This window comes from Lagenorhynchus albirostris, chromosome 16 (genome assembly GCF_949774975.1).
Source record: "Lagenorhynchus albirostris chromosome 16, mLagAlb1.1, whole genome shotgun sequence".
In the NCBI taxonomy this organism is placed as follows: Eukaryota; Metazoa; Chordata; class Mammalia; order Artiodactyla; family Delphinidae; genus Lagenorhynchus; species Lagenorhynchus albirostris.
Window position 1 is genome coordinate 40,451,373 of NC_083110.1, and position 20,198 is coordinate 40,471,570.

At 38.2% G+C, this 20,198-nt stretch overlaps 1 protein-coding gene across 2 annotated transcripts; it reads right to left on the minus strand.

Moving 5' to 3' along the window:
* Positions 1-4,179: 4,179 nt before the first annotated feature.
* On the minus strand, positions 4,180-20,175 carry TFAM (transcription factor A, mitochondrial). Of its 2 annotated transcripts, XM_060126659.1 has the most exons (7): positions 19,936-20,175; positions 19,245-19,363; positions 17,896-17,966; positions 17,325-17,474; positions 13,784-13,879; positions 8,262-8,318; positions 4,180-7,136 (listed from the first exon to the last, which is right to left on the minus strand). In XM_060126659.1, the coding sequence occupies exons 1-7, from the start codon at positions 20,034-20,036 to the stop codon at positions 7,008-7,010; spliced, it is 723 nt and encodes a 240-aa protein (XP_059982642.1). In that variant the 5' UTR covers positions 20,037-20,175; the 3' UTR covers positions 4,180-7,007. The 2 variants fall into 2 exon arrangements, with proteins under 2 accessions (XP_059982642.1, XP_059982644.1); XM_060126661.1 differs by lacking the exon at positions 13,784-13,879.
* Between the last annotated feature and the right edge of the window lie 23 nt (positions 20,176-20,198).

Sequence of the window (20,198 nt, forward strand, 5' to 3'; positions counted from 1 at the left end):
ACTTGATATACCTAGTTTATTATTATTATTATTAACGATAATCTTTTGTTCCGACTACCTGCCCTTTGTTGCAAAACTCCTATATATCCTGGCTTGCCCCTCGCCTCCTCAGAGCAGTTTTCTCAGGGTTACTTGAGATGCTGCCTCCCCGGCTTGAAGTCCTAAGAATGTCAGCCTCATAAAACATAACTCTCAACTTTTAGGTTGTGCATTCTTTTTCAGTTGACACTTGCAATACACAAAATTGTTAGATGAGTAAAAATACACACAAACTGAAAAAAACAGGTTATCACACACAGCCTCATCTACCTTAGATAACATGTACAACTATTTGACGTTTTACACAAATGGGATATTCAAGCAATATTTCAGTAAACAATGTAAACATTTTCTTGGTCAATATATTTCCCAGTTCTTCCTTATCAAAAATTTCAAACAAATAGAAAATTTGAAAGATTCAGTGAGCAGACATATCTAGAGTCAATAGCTGATTTTGCCATATTTGCTTTATCTAGATGTCTTTACTTGTGATGAAACTTCAGCCCTGAGTGTGTCATCATGTATCTTCTAAGAGTAAGGACATTCTCCTACGTAATCACAATACCATTATCACACCTATAAAATTTAACCATAAAAAGCATCTAATATTCAAGTCCATGGACTTCCCTCGTGGCACAGTGGTTAAGAATCTGCCTGCCAATGCAAGGGACACGAGCCCTGGTTTGGGAAGATCCACATGCCGCGGAGCAACTAAGCCCGTGAGCCACAACTACTGAAGCCTGCGCACCCTAGAGCCTGTGCACCACAACTACTGAGCCCATGTGCTGCAACTACTGAGCAAACATGCAACAACTACTGAAGGCCACGCACCTAGAGCCTGTGTTCTGCAACAAGAGAAGCCACCACAATGAGAAGCCCGTGCACCACAATGAAGAGTAGACCCCGCTTGCCGCAACTAGAGAAAGCCTGCACGCAGCAATAAAGACCCAATGCAGCCAAAAAGAAAAAGCATCTTTGTTTTACTCTCGCTGTCTTTAGGATTCTCTCTTTAACTTTCATCATTTCAATTATGATGTCTTGGTGTGGGTCTCTTTGGATTCATCTTGTTTGGGACTCTGTAATTCCTGTACCTGGACATTTTTTCCTTCTTCAGGTTTGGGAAGTTTTCAGCCATAATTTCATCAAATATATTTTCAACCTCTTTCTCTTCTCCTTCTGCAACCGCTATAACGTGAATGTTTGTATTCTTGATGTTGTCCCAGAGGTCTCTTGAAATATCCTCATTTAAAAAAGTTTTTCTTTTTGCTGTTCTGATTTGATTTCCTGTATTCTATCTTCCAGATTGCTTATGCATTACTCTTTATCACTTAATCTCCTGTTAATTCCTTCTAATGTACTTTTGTTTCAGTTATTCTTCAGTTCTGACTGGTTCTTTTTCATGTTTCATAGTTCTTTGAATTTCTCACTGTGTTCCTCTATTCTTTTCCCAAGTTTTTTTTTGTGTGTGTGTTTTCTGTTTCGTGTGTTTTATTGTTTTTTGTTTTACTATTGCTTTGAACTCTTTATCAGGTAACTTATGTTTCATTTCCCCCCCCCGGGTTTTTTCCCCCCCGTTCATTTGAAATATATAACTCTGTCTTCTCATTTTGACTTTCTCTATTTGTCTCTATGAAATTAGGTGAAACTGTTACCTATTATGGTCTTGTAGGCATGTCCTTCTGTGGGAGCCTCCTTATGCAGTCTGTGTTAGCCCAGTGGCTTTGGTGGGAGCAGTCTTCTCCTGGGGTGTGCTGATGGCAGCTGCTTTGATGGGAGGTATGGCTAGTGTCCAAGGGAATAGAGCTGGAGTCAGATGTGAGCAGGGACTTGTCCCAGGCTCAGTGGTGGTTGTCACCCTATTGGGAAGTGGGACCAAGTCCAAGGGGCTTGAGCAGGAGCCCTAAGGAAGTTAAGTTTCTTCCTGGCATGATGGCAGTCTCTGCCTTGGTTAGGGGTGGTGTTGGGGCTGAGGGGTTGGAACAGCACTTCTGAGCTGGCTTTGCTTTTTCTCCAGTGCACGCACACATGTGTGATGGCAATGGCAGGCTCCACCTTGGTCAGAGGTGGGGTCAGGGCCCAAGGGGTTGGAACCCCACCTCTAGGCTGGCTTGCTCTTTCCCTAGTACATTCGCACACGTGCAATTGTGGTGGCAGTCTTTGCTTTGGTCAGAGGTGAGGTTGCAGCCAAGGTGTTGGAGTTTCACTTCTGAGCTGGCTATCCTTTTTTCCCAGTGCATACATGTGTGTTGGCAATGGCAGTCTCCACCTTAATGGGGAATGGTGCCAGTTCAGGCAGGACTGGAGTGGGATCCTGGTGCAGACTGGAGTGTACCCTGGGGTGTCCTGGCAGGCTGGCCAGAGCACCAGACAGTTTTCAATCTGCTGGTCTGTGCTGGGACTGGGAGCAAATCTGTGTGTGCTCTTCAAGAGTGGAGTCTCAGTTTCTTACAGCCCTCCAGTAAGCCCCAGTGGTTTTCAAACCAACTAAGAGGGCTGTCTTCCTAGTGACAGACCCCAGGACTGGGATGCTTCATATGGGGTGTGAATTCCTTGCTCCTTAGGAACAATCCCAAGCCTGTGACATCCCAATCTTCTGGATCACCAGCTACGGATGCGGATCCTGGCTAGGATGCTTCTCCTCCCTACCAGACTCTGTGTACAACAGCCTTGGTTGTACAAGAGCTGTTCTGCTAGTCTTCAGGTCTCCTTCACGAAGAATTGCTCTATACATAGTTGTATTTTTGATGTGTTCATTGGGCTAGGTGAGTTCAAGGTCTTCCTACTCCATCTTGATCCCACCCTGTCTCCAGATCAAACAGATAATTTAAATAGAATCTTAGAGTTGGGTATAACCAATCAACTTTTTAATGTGAAGGCTGATGGTTGGTAGTCTCTATAGTAAAAAGTCACTGTGTCAGAACTGTATAATTGACACTGAACATAATGGGTTTGAACTCTGTGAGTCTAACTTATATGCAGATTTTTTTCAACAGTAAATACTACAGTACTACATAATCAACGGTTGGTTGAATCCAAAGATGCAGAACTGCGTATATAGAGGAACCATGTATACAGAGGGCTAACTATAAGTTATACATGGATTTCTGACCACATCCCTAACTCCTGCACTGTTCAAAGGTCAACTATACTGCCTTCCTTATTCTCCTCTTATACATGACTTGTGGGCGTGGAGAAATGAAATTGGATAAATCTTAAATTAATACAGGCAAAAAAGTAAATTCAATTATTTTCTTGCACATCACATGTAAATCAGACACCATTATGTAACAATGATTTAAATGACATAGGGTGTTTGGGGGTTTTTTTGGCGGTACGCAGGCCTCTCACTGTTGTGGCCCCTCCCGTTGCGGAGCACAGGCTCTGAACACGCAGGCTCAGCAGCCATGGCTCACGGGCCCAGCCACTCCACAGCATGTGGGATCTTCCCGGACCGGGGCACGAACCCGCGTCCCCTGCATCAGCAGGCGGACTCTCAACCACTGTGCCACCAGGGAAGCCCTAGGGTGATTTTTAAATGTTTAGCTTATTTAAAATTCTTGTTTAGGGTCAATTTTAAGTATGTAGCTTCTTAGCCAGGAAAAAAAAATTTTTTTTAAGTATTTTTTAATGTGCTACAAAATAGTCATGTTTCATGTATTTTCCATTAAATATAATCAATGATTTAATCAATTACCAAAAGTACTTTATTTGTGAACAATGTGAGAGACTGATACTAGCTTTGTATAGTTTTACTTTCTGTTTGGAAAGTTTTACAAATTCAAAGTAATAAATATGTTCATTTCTTATTCTTCCCAAAGGTTCAATTTTTTAAAAAGTATTTAAAAAAAATATTACTGCTTTAAAATTTCAAAACATACAGTCTGTGCTTATAACATTTTCAAATTTGTCTGTAAGAGCTTGGAGCTTTGAAAAGAAGAAGGGAGAGGGGCTGTGAGGAGAGGAAAGTAAGAGAGTATTCTTGAGAGAATTCTTATAGTAAAAAGATTGATAAAATTAAGAGAAATAATAGACACTTATTACTTAACTACATAAGAACTTCTTGCTGCTTTAGCACAACCTGGTGGTGATTAATTTTAGGTACAGTAAATGTCAGAAAAATCAATAAAGTTTTCTAGTTACTTTAACTCTACTTGTAGTAATATCATTTTAATTCAGAAATTTAAATATATACATTCATAGCCAACTATTTAAAAAAAGAAAGTGGGATTTCCAAAAAAGGAGTTAGCCAAAAGCAACAGCAAAATTACATGATTACAGTAGGCTGAATCTGCACATAATATCCCTTAAACATCAGAAAGTAAAATAATTACACACGTACCCATCATCAATTTATTTCAAAAAATTTAATACTGGTACTCTAATGAACAAAAGTATAAACATCTCTTTATGACCAACTGCTCAGAAAAGCATAAACACTGCTTTCATTTCCTCAGCATCTTTTCCCTGGCACTATTCTTTAGCTCTTACAGCAATTACTTTGTTGGGTCAATTCAAGAAAAGTCTAAAAAGTAAGGTGTTATATGACTGGCCACTGGTTATTGATATAAGCTCTTATTCTTTATAACAATAGAATATTTGTGTATATTGTTAAACTGGATGGCATTTGATATATGGCATGCCAGTCTTCAACAGGTACTGAAGTTTATTAAGAAAGGTGTGAAATCAGATTATCCTAATATTTAAAGTATTAATGATGACATTCTTTTAGAAACAAAAACAAATAAAATGATATCATAAAATGGTTTTGCTCTAGCTCCTTTCACTGTTTCATACTTTTCTTCCCTATATTAAGATGTAAATATTTAAGAACTTACCAGACACTGAACTTCCCAGTATATTCGGGAAGATAAGATTTGAATGTGTTTGCTATAAAATGATACAGGTAAATGCTAAAAGAGCTCAGAAAGTAATTGCAAAGATGTGTTTTATACTACACTTGTCCTGCAGGTGTTTACATAACTAATTTCTCTACCTCACCCATTCTATAATATTCATTACAAACACTGACTCCTATCTGCTCCCTAGGCTCATCTGACACACAGAACACAGTAAATTATTTGAGTGATTATTTTCTCCATTCTCTTGAGGATGATACAAAATCAGTACAATTCTAGATGCTATAGGGAATTAGGGCTTACTTCTCTCCTGGAAACCTAATTGAGAAAAGCTTGTGATAGACACTAGCACACGTCCTTTTCTTCCCTAACCCTTACTCCCCAAAACACTCTAGCCTCAGACCCAAGGTGCCTATCTACCTAATGGCAGACTTTGTCCTGTATTCCTATCCACAGGGGAAAGTTGTCTGAATACACTCAGCTTCATATATTTAACTCTTAGGCTTCTCTTAAGCTATATTTTTCCCTACAGTCCCTACCTTTGCCAAATTCGGTATGTAAAAAGTCATTTTTTCATGACTTTTAACTTATTTTCTATCCACAAACTACAAAAATTTTCATTTGTTTCTGGAGATCTAGAATACATAATTTTTTGGCATAATATTTTGTATAATATAAATTTTGAGTTATCTTATTCTTGTGAACTGATGATGACAGTAGAATATTTTGCTCAAAAAGCTGGTGAGGATTTTGAAAACCTTTGCTTGACTCTCCTAAGAGGATAAACAAATGCTAAAGGATGGTAAGGTTTATATGCTAACTGGCAAATTCTTAAGGATTATTTTACTGAGCCATAGCAAATAATTTAAGAGCATCTCATTCCACACTGTACGGGTCAGTCTTTGCAGGCTATCCATCTCTGTAACAACTAGTCAACTCTGTCACTGTTGCACAAAAGCAGCCATAAACAATGAGTATGGCTGTGTTCCAATAAAACATTATTTATGGACACTGAATTTCATATTAATTTTCATGTGCCTTGAAATATTCTTTTTTTTTTAACCATTTAAAATTGTAAACACAATTCTTACCTCACAAGGCCATGAAAAGCAGGCAGTGGGCTGGATTTCACCAACAGGCCAGAGCTGGGTCCCGTACATAGGTTTTTGTATGTTATGCAAAATGTTTAAAAATTACAGGCTCCAAATCTAGAGACAGGAGACTTATGTTTTTTAGATCTCTCATTTTAAAACTTATACCAAATAAGTTCTCTACTTTCTGGATAAATATAATCATGTAAGAGAAAAAATAATTCAGAATACAAATTCCTACTTTAAAAAAACAAAGAAAAAAAAAAAAACCCAGAAAGCTGTAAAATGAATGTCTCACCTTAAAACATATAATTAGGAAACACTTAAATTTTTACTCTATGCAATATAAAACAATATGCATAGATATGGTACATAATTTTTTAGTTTTTAATTTAGGAAAAAAGATAATGAGGAAAAGGTTTATAAATTTCTCTATCCCGTTTATAAAAGTTGCAACTGACACCAGAAATCTCTTGCATGTACAATCGTCAACTCTGACTACAATATGAATTATACCTAGGATTTGGAATTTGCCAACATGAGTTCTGGATGCTCTATTAAAAACGAACAATTATATCACAGAACATTATGGGTTCTACAAACGTTGAGACACTTTTGAAAAGGAAACTCCTGCCTCCATAATATAAGGAAACAAGAATATTCTTTCCATAGTCATAGAGTATAAAAAAACTTCACAGTCTGATTTACCTTTATCAAAGGTAAAATGATTCACGGTTACATTTCATGGATTATTTTGATGCTCAGTGGTTCCTAAACACAAAATACATTCTGCATGAACTCTTATCTGTTTGGGTTTTCCAAAGCAAGACACCAATACAAAATGTATTGAATTGGCTGGCAGAAGTCAACGGGCTAAAGAAAAGAAATTAAATATAAATGTTTACCAACTTTTATCCATTTTAATTTTACAACAGATTTGGGTATTGAGACCTAATTGGTTTCTTGTGTCTATCCATTATGAACATAATTCAATCTTCTATTTTAATACTTCTCAGGGTCACTATTTTGCTGTGTATTTCACTGACCGTCGTACAAGATCATCTCGTCCAACTTCAACCATTTGTTCTTCCCAAGATTTCATTTCGTTGTAATAACGAACTTTATCATCTTTAGCAAGTTGAATATATACCTGAGAAAAAGTATAATCGTTAAAATGATTTCTTTAGAGGAATCTTTGCAATTAATTTCTGCAATGCTTTCCTATATATACTCTAGAAATTACCTTACTATTCTACATGTGTAAGGGGGGATTGGAAACGAATGTTTTCGTGAGATAAAAATTAGATGAAAAAAGGTAAGAGATAAAGATTTTAAATATTAATGAAGTTGTTACAATTTCAGGGCTTGGAGTATGGAAAAGGAACAGGGGCCAGATGTGACCACCACTGGATACAGTGACACTAAGTTATGAGTGACACTGTTTTAGATACCAATTTTATTTGCAGTAAAAAACTACCAGGGGGCTTCCCTGGTGGCGCAGTGGTTAAGAATCCACCTGCCAATGCAGGGGACAAGGGTTCGATCCCTGGTCCGGGAAGATCCCACATGCTGCAGAGCAACTAAGCCCGTGTGCCACAACTACTGAGCCTGCACTCTAGAGCCCACAAGCCACAACTACTGAGCCCATGCACCACAACTACTGAAGCCCATGCCCTAGAGCCCCTGCTCTGCAACGAGAGGCCACCGCAATGAGACACCTGCGCACCGCAACAGAAAGTAGCCCCTACTCGCCGCAACTAGAGAAAGCCTGCACAGCAACGAAGACCCAACACAGCCAAAAATAAATAAATTAAAAAAAAAACAACCTACCAGGGACTTCCCTGGTGGCGCAGTGGTTAAGAACCTGCCTTCCAATGCAGGGGACATGGGTTCAATCCATGGTCAGGGAACTAAGATCCCACATGCCTGCCATGGGGCAACTAAGCCTACGTGCCACAAGTAGAGAGAAGCCAGCGCACCACAAGTAGAGAGAAGCCTGTGCACTGCAATGAAGAGCCCATGCTGCAACGAAAGATCCTGTGTGCCAGAACGCAGCCAAAAATAACAAATAAATATTTTTAAAAATAAAATAAAATGAAGCCAATTAAAAAAAAAACTACCAAAAGAGAAAAGCCAAATTGGTTCCAAGAATATGAAAATGATTTAAAAATACTTTGTGTAATATAACATTGTTTTCACATGAATCAAGCCTTGCTCTAACATATTCTCATAGATATTCTAACTAGACACTTGAGACTAAAACCATACTACTTACTTGCTTTTGAGAACTAGAGAGATTTTTCCAGCTTTCATTTATAGTTTTCAGCTTTACCTGTAAAACAACATACCGTTAAGTACCATCTTTACCTGTAAAACAACATACCTTTAAATACCAGATACAGGGATTTCAATGATTAAAGAAAAATGTTTTTTTATTATTCATTCCAATAACAAACACTCAAATATCAAGAATCACAAAGATTCATCAATTCTTAACATTTTTTCTACGTAAAAATTATTAAACTGTTAAAATGTACAAATATTAATGGTATGAAGGTATTTTAAAAGGTATCTTTTTAAAATCTGAGATATAATTGACATATAACATTAGTTTCAGGTGTACAACATAACGATTAGGTTTTTGTGTATATTGCAGAATGATCAGAGTAAGTCTAGTTAACATCCATCACCTTACATGGTTACAAATTTTTGTGTGTGATGAGAACTTTTAGGATCTACTCTCTTAGCAACTTTCAAATGTGCAGTACAGTATTTACTACAGTCACCATACTGTACCTTACATTGCCAGGACTTATTTATTTATAACTAGAAGTCTGTACCTTTTGATCTCCTTCACCCATTTTGACCCCCATCCCCACCTGACAACTCTAGCAAACACCAATCTGTTATCTGTGTCTATGAGCTCTTTTTATAAGATTCCACATATAAATGAGATTATACGTTGTCTTTCTCTGATTTTTTTTCACTTAGCATAATACTCTCAAGGACCATTCATGTTGTCACAGATGGCAAGACTCCCTTATTTATGATGGCTGAATAATATTCTACTGCATATACACATTTTCTTTATCCATTCATCCATCAATGGACACTTAGATTGCTTCCATGTCTTGGCTACTGTAAATAATACTTCAGTGAACATGGGGGTGTATATATCTTTTTGAGTTAGCGTTTTAGCACAAGGGTTCCCTTTTTACCGCATCCTTATCAACACTTGTTATTTCCTGGGTTTTTTTGATAATAGCCATTCTAACAGCTATGAGCTGATATCTCATTGTAGTTGTAATTTACATTTCCCTGTTAGTGATGTTGAGCACCTTTTCAGGTACTTGTTAGCCATCTCTATGTCTTTCTTTGGAAAAATGTCTATTCAGATCCTTTGCCCTTTTTTTTTTTTTTTTTTTGCGGTACGCAGGCCTCTCACTGCTGTGGCCTCTCCCATTGAGGAGCACAGGCTCTGGACACGCAGGCTCAGCGGCCATGGCTCACAGGCCCAGCCGCTCCGCAGCATGTGGGATCCTCCTAGACCGGGGCACGAACCCGTGTCCCCTGCATCGGCAGGTGGACTCTCAACCACTGCGCTACCAAGGAAGCCCCTTTGCCCATTTTTTAATCAGTTTTTTTTTTTTTTTTTGCTGAGTTGTATGAATTCTTTAAATCATTTGCAAATATCTTCTCCCATTTGGTAGGATGACTTTTCATTTTGTTGATGGTTGCTTTTCCTGTGCAGATATTTATCTTTTTGGATTCAGAAACATTAATAATCAAGTATAAACTACATTCTGTCATAGACTAACTTCAAAGACTAAGTGTTTTATTTCCTCTCTGTAGCTTAAAATTTTCTTCTAAAATTTGTGCCAACATGTTTAGGTGTAGTCACAGGAAAAATACAACACCAGTTCTTATTCTACTTAGCTGAACTTAACTATGTGACTTGGAAAAAGTCATACTACCTCCCTTAGGCTTGGTTCTTCATCTATAAAATTAAAGGGATGCAGGGATCCCATAGCGGGAGGAGAGGCAGAGAGGAGAGTGAGTATGCGTCACACAGCTTGTGCTGTTGCTACCAGAGAGCAAAGATTGAAGGGAAAAATGGGTGGGTGGAGAATAAGGGGCAGAGAAGAGACAGAGGGATAGGAGAAGGAGAATGTGAGGGAAAGAGGGATATGGTTTGAAAAGTACCTGTTTAAAGCTAGAAGAATATCATTAGTGATTTTAAGGAGAAGTAGAGTTAAAACAATGAACTTTACTATTCTGACCAGAACTTTGACTGAATTTTATTTTCCTATTAAGAAAAAATGAGGTACCAGATAGTATCCGAGCCTATGTTTTGAATATTTTAAACTTACCTTTATAAACACATTTAGTATATTCAGGGACGGTTACTAAATAACTGTCCTCTTAGCTTTGGAAAGAATTGCTTTAATGCTCTCTTTCATAACATATCTTTTCTTTCATAACATATCTTTTTCATAACATATCTTTTTCCTTGTATTTAATCCATAGGGACTACCCTGGTGACACAGTGGTTAAGAATCCGCCTGCCAGTGCAGGAGACACGGGTTTGATCCCTGCTCCGGGAAGATCCCAAATGCCGCAGAGCAACTAAGCCCATGCTCCACTACTGAAGCCCGTGCGCCTAGAGCCTGTGCTCACAAGAGAAGTCACTGCAATGAGAAGCCAGCACACTGCAACAAAGAGTAACCCCCACTCGCCACATCTAGAGAAAGCCCGAGTGCAGCAACGAAGACCCAACATAGCCAAAAATAAATAATAAAATAAATAAATTCAAAAAATATATTTAATCCATAAAGTTTCACACTCAATGCATTAAACAATAATTTATGAAGTTGCATGAATAATCTTTCACCTAAAAAAATAAATCATGAAAAAAAAAGGGATGGAAAGACATTTACTTCTGTTGCTTCCTAAAACCCCATTAAATGAGCCCTTCCACCATGTGAGGACACAGTGAGAGGTGCCAGTTATGAACCAGAAAAGGGCCCTCACCATGATGGTGCCTTGATCTTGGATTTCCTAACCTCCAGATCTGTAAGCAATAAATTTCTGTGGTTTATTTATTTTTTAAAATTAAACTAAAATTTCTTAAGGCATAAAAACCATATGGACAAAGACAACAGGAGAGGGCAGTACCAACACAACATTTTGGAAGCTGAAAAGCAGGTGGAGAAATGATACCTAAACCCAAAAAAGTAAAAGGCAAATTGATTTACAATGCAGAATTCTCAAGTAGCTCAGAAATTTGGCAGCACCAGACAGGTATAAAATAGAGGTGAAGGTCAGGCTAAAACATGAGATCGACTGAAAGTCTGTTTAAAAAAGAGGTTAAATCCCCACCATGGGCAGATTCTATGATATTCATCCTCTTAAAAGGGTAAAATAGTTACTCTGTGGATGCCCAGTACAGTTGGGGCAACAGTAACATGCTGAAAACAGGGAGATTAAGTGAAAACGTATATCCCAGAAAGAAATGCAAAAAAGGCCAAAACAATACAGAAAAGCTAAGAAAACTAAAGGACCAGTTCAGAAGATGCATAAACAAATAATAAGAGTTCTAGAGAGTCTGAACAAAGAAAAAAGAGAAGGGGAGAAAAAAGAAAACAGATCACAGTCAAAAGACCAACAATCAAAACGGCTTTATACTTCTCGAAAGCAATTTAAAAAGCTACCAGAGAAAGGAGCAATATTTTTAAATTTTTCAAAGAACATGATTTCCTAGAATTCTATGTCAAGTCAAACTATCAAACAAATGTAGACAAGCAAGAACTCAAAAAATTAATCTCCCATGTACTCTTACTGGGCTGGGGGAGATGCTATAATAGAATCAGTAAACCAAGAAAGACAACAGAAGAAACAAAAGCACCACAAGGGTGATGATGAAGATCCAGGATGTCAGCCATGCACTAAGCATAGAAGGCAACAACCAAACTGGAACATATCAGAGGTTCCGGATTGAAACTGACAGAATATTTAATGCATCTAAATGTACTCAAAGCTAGTGAATATTGAAGAATTTGGGTGGAATTATGGATAGTACATAAAAAACTAAGCAAATACAAAAACAAGACATGGGGCTTCCTTGGTGGCACAGTGGTTGAGAGTCCGCCTGCCAATGCAGGGGACACGGATTCGTGCCCCGGTCTGGGAAGATCCCACATGCCGCGGAGCGGCTGGGCCCGTGAGCCATGGCTGCTGAGCCCTGCGCGTCCGGAGCCCGTGCTCCGCAACGGGAGAGGCCACAACAGTGAGAGGCCCACGTACCGCAAAAAAAAAAAAAAAGAAAATCAATTTCAGGGAAAGTTTTGCAAGAAAGGAAAAATAATCATAGCAAATGGAACACCTCAGCTATGAATATGGTTTACATTATCATAAAATATTAAGTACTCTATATTGATCTAAACAAAATTATGATAACTATATTGGGGGGTAGGATGATGGAAATGTGAACAGTGGAATAAGAAAGAGTTAAATGTTCATCAAACAGTGAGAGGTAATGCCTAAAATATATGTAATGCTTAGAATTTTTTTAAAAAATCAGGAAGTAACAATACAGAACATTATTTAGAGATATGGAGGTAAATACCACAAGAATCGACTAAAACAGAATGTATTAGTCGTAAGGAGTAAGGAATAGATAGAGTAGAGTAAGGAATACGACAGCATGGTAAAACTAGTATCTTTCATAACAAGTCTCATTTTGATTCTTTAAACTATATGGATGTATTTTTTACATGAATAAAAATGATATAATTGAGTTAATTTTAATTTCCAGGGATAAGGCCCAGCCATGAAGCTTCTGAAGTGATTCCAAGATGCAGTCAGAGTTGAAAACCACTGATTCAGATTCTCAAGCATATAACCTTCTTATACTAATAAGAAGACTATCAATAAATCCAAGGTAAGTTAGTGACTGAGCAAATTCCAACTAAAAAAATAAATAGGCTTGCTTTTTTAGTAATGCAGGGCCATGGAAACTAAATTTGAAATCCCAAGGGGAGTAAATCAGTAAAAGTATATAGCCAGGAAAAAGTACATCACATATATACATTATTTAATCATATGATCAACAGGATTTGTAAAATGATCTAAGTAACCCAAAGAGGCAGAGTGGCAAAAAACCTTCATCTCAGATTGACAAGAATTAGGAATCTGAACCGACTTCTCTTACCATGGCTTATTATAAAAGGAAAAATACAATTGTCAATTTGGAGCCTCTAAGAAGGAAATAAACGCAACACCAAGCCACAGCAGGAACGACAAGCTTTTCTTTTCCTGCACATTCATATGACATTAACATGGGTAATACATTCCTGTGGGCAAAACTAAAATTTTATTAAAGGATGTAACATGAAGCCATAGGTTACACTCAAATCCCAGTACAAAATATTACACCTCAACCCTACTTTCCCAGTGACTGTAAAACAGTTAAGAACTGCTGGATAAGAAGTCTCTAGAACTTTAACAACCCTATAAAGCTGAAAATTTTATGTTTTTTGAATTTTAAAAGTTGACTCTCTCTCTTTCTATATATATATATAGGCAACTACATATTCAAATTACTTGTATGTGGTAAGAAAAAGGATTCTTCTTTAAAAGAGAAACAAGAAAGAGGGCCTTATTTGTATATAGTATTTGTTTATAGTAATTTACCACTTTTCTTCACCATTTGACATGTGGCACCCCTAAAATTTCCTGTCTAGGTATTTTAAAAATTAGAATAAACAAAAATTTTAAAAATAAACAGTTCTGTTTTACCTGTGATGTACCATCCTTAGCTTCCTGAAAACGTTCAGCTATAAAAATGTTATAAGCTGAGCGAGGTCTTTTTGGTTTTCCAAGCATCGTTAACTCCTAAGTAATAAAAATGGAAGAGTGAGATAAAGTTTTAACCTCTATGAGACTTAATTTCACCTACAGAAAAACTTTATTCACTACTATGCATTACAGAATGTTCTTTAAAGTGAACATTATGATTCTTATATAAAGTATGTGATTGTTCCCTCTTGGGGTCAGAATTTTTATAGTGATGTTTTGAAAATTCTAATAGATTTTGTGAGTTATGTTTCATACAAAAACATTTCCTTTACATATTATTTTCATGGTCTCCATGAATTGAATAACTGAGCACATATGTACAAAATCTTTTTGTACACCACCATCTCCTTGGCCAAAGCACTACATGTCTCCACCACAACTCAAGAACATTAGAGTATCTGTTTAATAATCTCTCATTTCATTTCCTTCCCTGCATGTCTCTCAACCTTTAACCCTCAACAGATATGTTAATTTCAATTCTTTTTACTAGGTATCAAAAGGGGTCAGGGATGCATTATCTAATGAAAGATATTGCATCATCTTAACTTATTTAGTTGCTGAATTTGATAGTAATTTGTAAAATGATGGAGCTTTTAAGGGCAATTTGGTTACAGTCAATAACAAACCCAACTTTCATTCATAAGTATAAGTAGGGCTTCTCTGATTTACATGTAGAGATCACTTTCTTGGCCCTGAACCTCTCAGTCAGAAAACTAGGCATTTTACAACTTAACTATGCATTTCCCCTTTTGTTTCTAGAGCTACTGCTAGGGATTTCTCTCCTAGGTGCTTCACCTGCAACTTCCTGATTCCCACACTTCTCACCTACTCTCTAACTAGTTGGAACTGGGACTCTAATGGAGAGAAAAATTCCAACAGAGAGAAAGAAAACACTCAGACTTCAGGTTTCCGGTTCCACATGTAAGGAGTTTGGAAGTCACCACTCCATCCTAGCAAGTATAAAGCTGAACAGACTGCAAAATCAACAACTCCTCTTGGATGCACAGAAGAGAGGACACATGGCAAACTGCTGCCCCCAAGATTGAAGAGACAGACAGAGGGGTGAACACAGGGAGTCGAGGCTTACCGAAGCAGAGACTCAGGAATGGAAACCAGTGCCGGGGAAGAAACTGAATTGCAGTTAACAAACTGCTGGAGGCTCCATGCGGACAATTCTGAGAGTTACCCAGTCATAGGAAGGACCTCACATTGTGAGGTTTATCCCCAGGAACTTGACCAGATTCCAACAGTAAATATCAAGAAAAATCCCCTCTTGCTTTCAGCAGGATGAGAGGAAAAGGAAACATTTTGAAATGCCTGAGGATTTTATTATTCTTAACAAGGCCTGCCCTCAGGGGTAACTAGTTAATCAGAACCTAACCTGCTGGTATACTATCAGAGCCTAACTGACTTCAATGAAAGGAAATACCTGACTACAGCTTATTCTAGCCATCCTGCACCACCTACAAAGGGGAGAAAAAACTGAGAAACACTTGTGAACTTCACAGAGTCAAGGCATAGGCTCATTAAAAGACCAAGACCTAATCACAGGACTGTAGAATGCTTCCCTTGTCCCCATGCCTCACCACATTACTAAGGCCTATATACAGCATTTCTTTTTACCCAGCACATCATGTCCAGCTATCAAGAAAAAATTTCAAGGCATACTAAAAGGCAAAAAACCTAATGTGAAGAGACAAAGCAATCCTCAGAACTAGACATGGCAGGGATGCTGTAATTATCAGACCAGAATTTTAAAACAACTGTGATTAATATGCTAAGGATTCTAGACAGCTTGCAAGAACAGATGGGCATTGTAAGCAGAGATGGAAATCATAAGAACCAAAAAGAAGTGCTAGAGGGACTTCCCTGGTGGCGCAGTGGTTAAGAATCCACCTGCCAATGCAGGAGACATGGGTTCGATCCCTGGTCCGGGAAGATCCCAAATGCTGCGGAGCAACAAAGCCCGTGAGCCACAACTACTGAGCCTGCGCTCTAGAGCCCGTGTGCCACAACTACTGAAGCCCACGTACCTAGAGCCTGTGCTCTGCAACAAGAGAAGCCACCGCAGCGAGAAGGCCGCGCACCACAACGAAGAGTAGCCCCCACTCGCCGCAACTAGAGAAAGCCTGCGCACAGCAACGAAGACCCAACCCAGCCAAAACTAAATAAATAAATAAATAAAATAAGTGCACAATCATTTTTTTAAAAAAAGAAGTGCCAGAGATAAAAAACACTAACAGAGGGAATTCCCTGGCAGTCCAGTGGTTAGGACTCTGAGCCTCCACTTCAGGGGCACGGGTTTGATCCCTGGTCAGGGGGCAAGCTGCATGGCACAGCCAAAAAAAAAAGGATCCTCGAAAACCCAAAAGCAAAGAGAACAAAGACTGAAAAGAAAAGAAAACATAACAGAATATCCAACAACCATGGGACAACTACAATAGGTATAACACACATGTAATGAGAATATGAGGAGAACAGAGAAAGGAACAGAAGAAATATTTGACTAGGAAACCCCTTATATCTGCCCAATCCTCATTTCTGGTCCTCCCCACTCTAAATACTAGTTTGGGTGCATTAAGGAGAAAGGGAGAGCAAACCCTAGTTCTCAATCCTCCAAATACCATCCCTATGCGGAGACTGTTATTTCTCACTCTTAGTATCTTTTCTGGCTTCCTTTTACTAATTGGATCAGCAGTCTCAGATTACTATCATTGACATGAAATTGGGTGAGTCCTCAACCCGAGTGCTAGGAGGGCTTAAGACATTAGGGTTAGGGAGAAAGATCCTAGCACCTCACATTAAAGGCTAGAATCTACTTTTCCAGAGAAACAGTTTTAACTCTGATGACCCTTTTCTATTGTATATGTACTGGACCAGCAAGTTCTCCACCTCACACCTAATACTACAGAAAGATGTAGTCTAACTATGAAACAGTGGAATTTATAATGGATTAATACCTTAAGCTGGAAACCACTAATTTTGAAACATGTGGGGTTTTTTTTAATGAGGAAAAACAGGATTTCATCCTAAAGGCACTTCTTATTTGATTAGATACAACAGGCACTTTTTAAAAATTGTTGAGTTAATTCAGTCTATTCAGCAATATTCAGAATAAAATTCACCATTACCTATAGAACAATTCAAATCAGTAGGTTATTCTAGACAAGACCCAGAAGCAAGATCCTTGCTATTCCTGATTTGGCTGTTTCACAACTCTGTTCCTACAGCTTTCATGCCAGTCCTAACTATATATCTTAAATTCAGATGCATCCAGAAGTAGCAAAAAGGGTTTCCAAAATAGACTCAAAGGCAAGTGGTCCTAGTGGCAGAAGGGAACTATCCTATTTTTTCCTAACTAGGGTACACTTGATGACATTCTACCATGTCATCAAAATAAGACAAAAACATCTATACTCATAGATATATATATATATATTTGTTATTTGCTAAAGGAAAAGAATATTTCAATGATACTCACTCTCTTTTTTATTAACGCTTTCTTTTTTAAACGTTTCTGCATGATTTCTTTTTCCAAAGATACCAGCTGACTTGGAGTTAGTTGTTCTTTAATTCTGTTTATCTCTTCTTTGTATGCCTGCCAGTCTGTCCTGTAAGCATCTTCGTACATCTATAAATAGAAAACTCATATAAGAAGTCAATAAACTGTTGTTGACTAATTAAACATAGCACACCTGTCAGAGAAAGACAACTGTCAGAGAAAGACACCTGTCAGGTAAAGACAGACTGAACCACCAAGTGAAAAATGTGCTCTTGGATCACATTTATAAGTCACGTATTTTTCATATACATGATTACTGAGGTGAAAGTCCAGTAATTAGCCTTCAACTTCAAATTGCTGCCAACCCTTCATCGCCACTCCCATACATCCATATTCTCATCATTTATGTGGATCAGAACATATGAAGTTCCTTTGTAGATAACTGATGTTAAAAAAAAAAACTCTGGGTCATCTGGTTCCTTAAAGGACATGACAATTGTTCTTAACTACAGAATAACTGGTCAGCAATGCTGAAAACTTATATGCTTACCTTTTTCTCTGCATCAGGAAGTTCCCTCCATAGCTCAGCGATTTTTTTAATTAGTTCTGAATTTTTCGCATCTATGAAATGAAATAAAGTAAAAATTGATGTCACAATTTTATGTCTCAGGATCAATTTCTAAAGACTTCCAGGGAAGCATAATCCATTAGCTCTAAAATTAAGTATTTTTACAGATACCTCTATACCACACAACTTAATACAATGATTTAGCTTTTTTCTAACCAACTAATTTAAATACGATAAATAATTTAATATTTTCTAACACTGTTAAAGTCTGTTATCCAATAATTAGGGATTATCACTTACCACCAAAATGGTCTTCAGAAATTGACTACTAGTTTAAGTCATTGCATAATCAGTGTCTATAAGCTTTTTACTTCACATTTCAATCAAAACATTTTTCTTTTTTTTCAAGTCTTTCAGGAATTATCAAGTTCATTAAACCTGACTAAACAACAAAATATAGTCTTGATTCATGTAACACCACCTTGTATATCAATTACAGAAATACCATTTGCAAACAAACTAAATTATACTAAAACCAATTCATTATTCCCCATTGCCTTCCTCATCTTAACTGGAATGACAGGGTAAAAATGATTTAACAAACCACTTGTTAGTTTCAACTCCTACATTTTAAAAGATGTGAGTACTCAGGCATGTCTCTTAAACCAGTTCTTTATAAGGTAAGACTATTAACAGCTCATTTGATTTTCACAAGTGCCCTGTGATGTACTGCATGTGAAAAGGCTTTAGAAATCATAAGCAAAGGTCAGCAATTACTAATTTAGTCATTATCTTTACACTGTAACCTAAATAAAGACCCACACCCTTTCTAGGGAGTCAACAAACCTCCTAACTGGAAATCTTTCAGGAACTCAAGAACTGACTTTCAGTGAAAAAGCTCCTGAAATTAACAGTAATTTGTGTAGAGCTTTAAAGTTTACATAACATGTCCACATAAGTTATTTCATTGCAACTTTATAAATAATTCCCAGTGGCAGAAGCAGGAGCTAAGCAAAAGGTAAAATGATTCATCAATGGTCCTCTGGGCCAATGGCAAAAAGGCCCAAAATTCAGCTTTTTCATCCTCTTCCCTGGGTGCTTTCCACTCTGCATGCTATTTTAAAAATAACTTTCACTAGTTCTCAATTACATTTAAAGCATTTTTATTTGGTAAAAAATATGTTATACCTCCTATTTTACAGAACATCAAACAGAATGGTTATGTTTCTGCATTCACTGGAGGCTTTGGTAGAGAAAATCAAGTTTCCAATTTAACTGCTTAGTGGCCTCTTTATTACATCAAAGAAGAGTATATAGCCCAAACTCCTCACCTGGGTTCTGAGCTTTAAATATGGGTAGCTGTTCCTTAGAAAATCGAACGTATGAAGTCATAGGTTTCTTTGGATAACCAATGAAGTTAGATGAAAACCATCTTCGTACATTCGCAAAACTACATACAAATAAAAAGAAAATAACCATTGTTAAGCATTTAAGTGCCCATATTCGTAAGGATCTGAACACAGATGCCAAACAAGATGTCATCAAGATGCTATATATCTGACACCTTCGACAAGAAATATAATGACATTTAAAATCCTGTCCTATCCAGAGGCAAAAGCTTGCAAAACTTAAATCTCAAAGCCCTTACCTCCTAGGAAGGTAAAACAGTGGAGGAAAGCGTGTACACTCCAGCTCCTGGGCCCCGCCTCCTTAACGCCTAGATGAAGGCAGGAGACTCTTGGAGCGACTTCATAGGGGACGCCGAACCGGGTGCTCCAAGGTTAGACAATAAAAAGGGGCGGGGAGGAGGGGAAAGGTAGCCAGAAGCAAGGCACGGGGTACTGATGCAGTAAGGCCTGGTCTCAAAGCCACCATCCCCGTGGCAAGGTCGAGGTCTGAATCACGGGGCCAACTCGGCCCTGACTTTTTAGGAGGGGCAGAAAACGGAGAAAAGCGTCTACATTCCAACCCCAGGGGGTCCTGAGCCCTGCGGCCTCCGGAGGCACAGGCGAGCAGTCCTACCTGAGAGGAGAGCGCAGTCGACTGCCACATCCCGCGCAGAGGTCCGCTCCTGACTTTCCCAGAGCACTCAGCACGCCCCACACGCCCCGGAGAAGCGCCATTGCATCCGCAGACGAAGCACTGACCAGGCCCCAGTCTCGTACAGCGCCCGGGCACAATAAAACAACTCCAACAAGGACGACTTGAACCCGCGAGCTAACCCCAAACTTGCTATCAGGCCCGCCACTCGCAAGGCACTATGGGACGTCGGCTAACATCCGGTT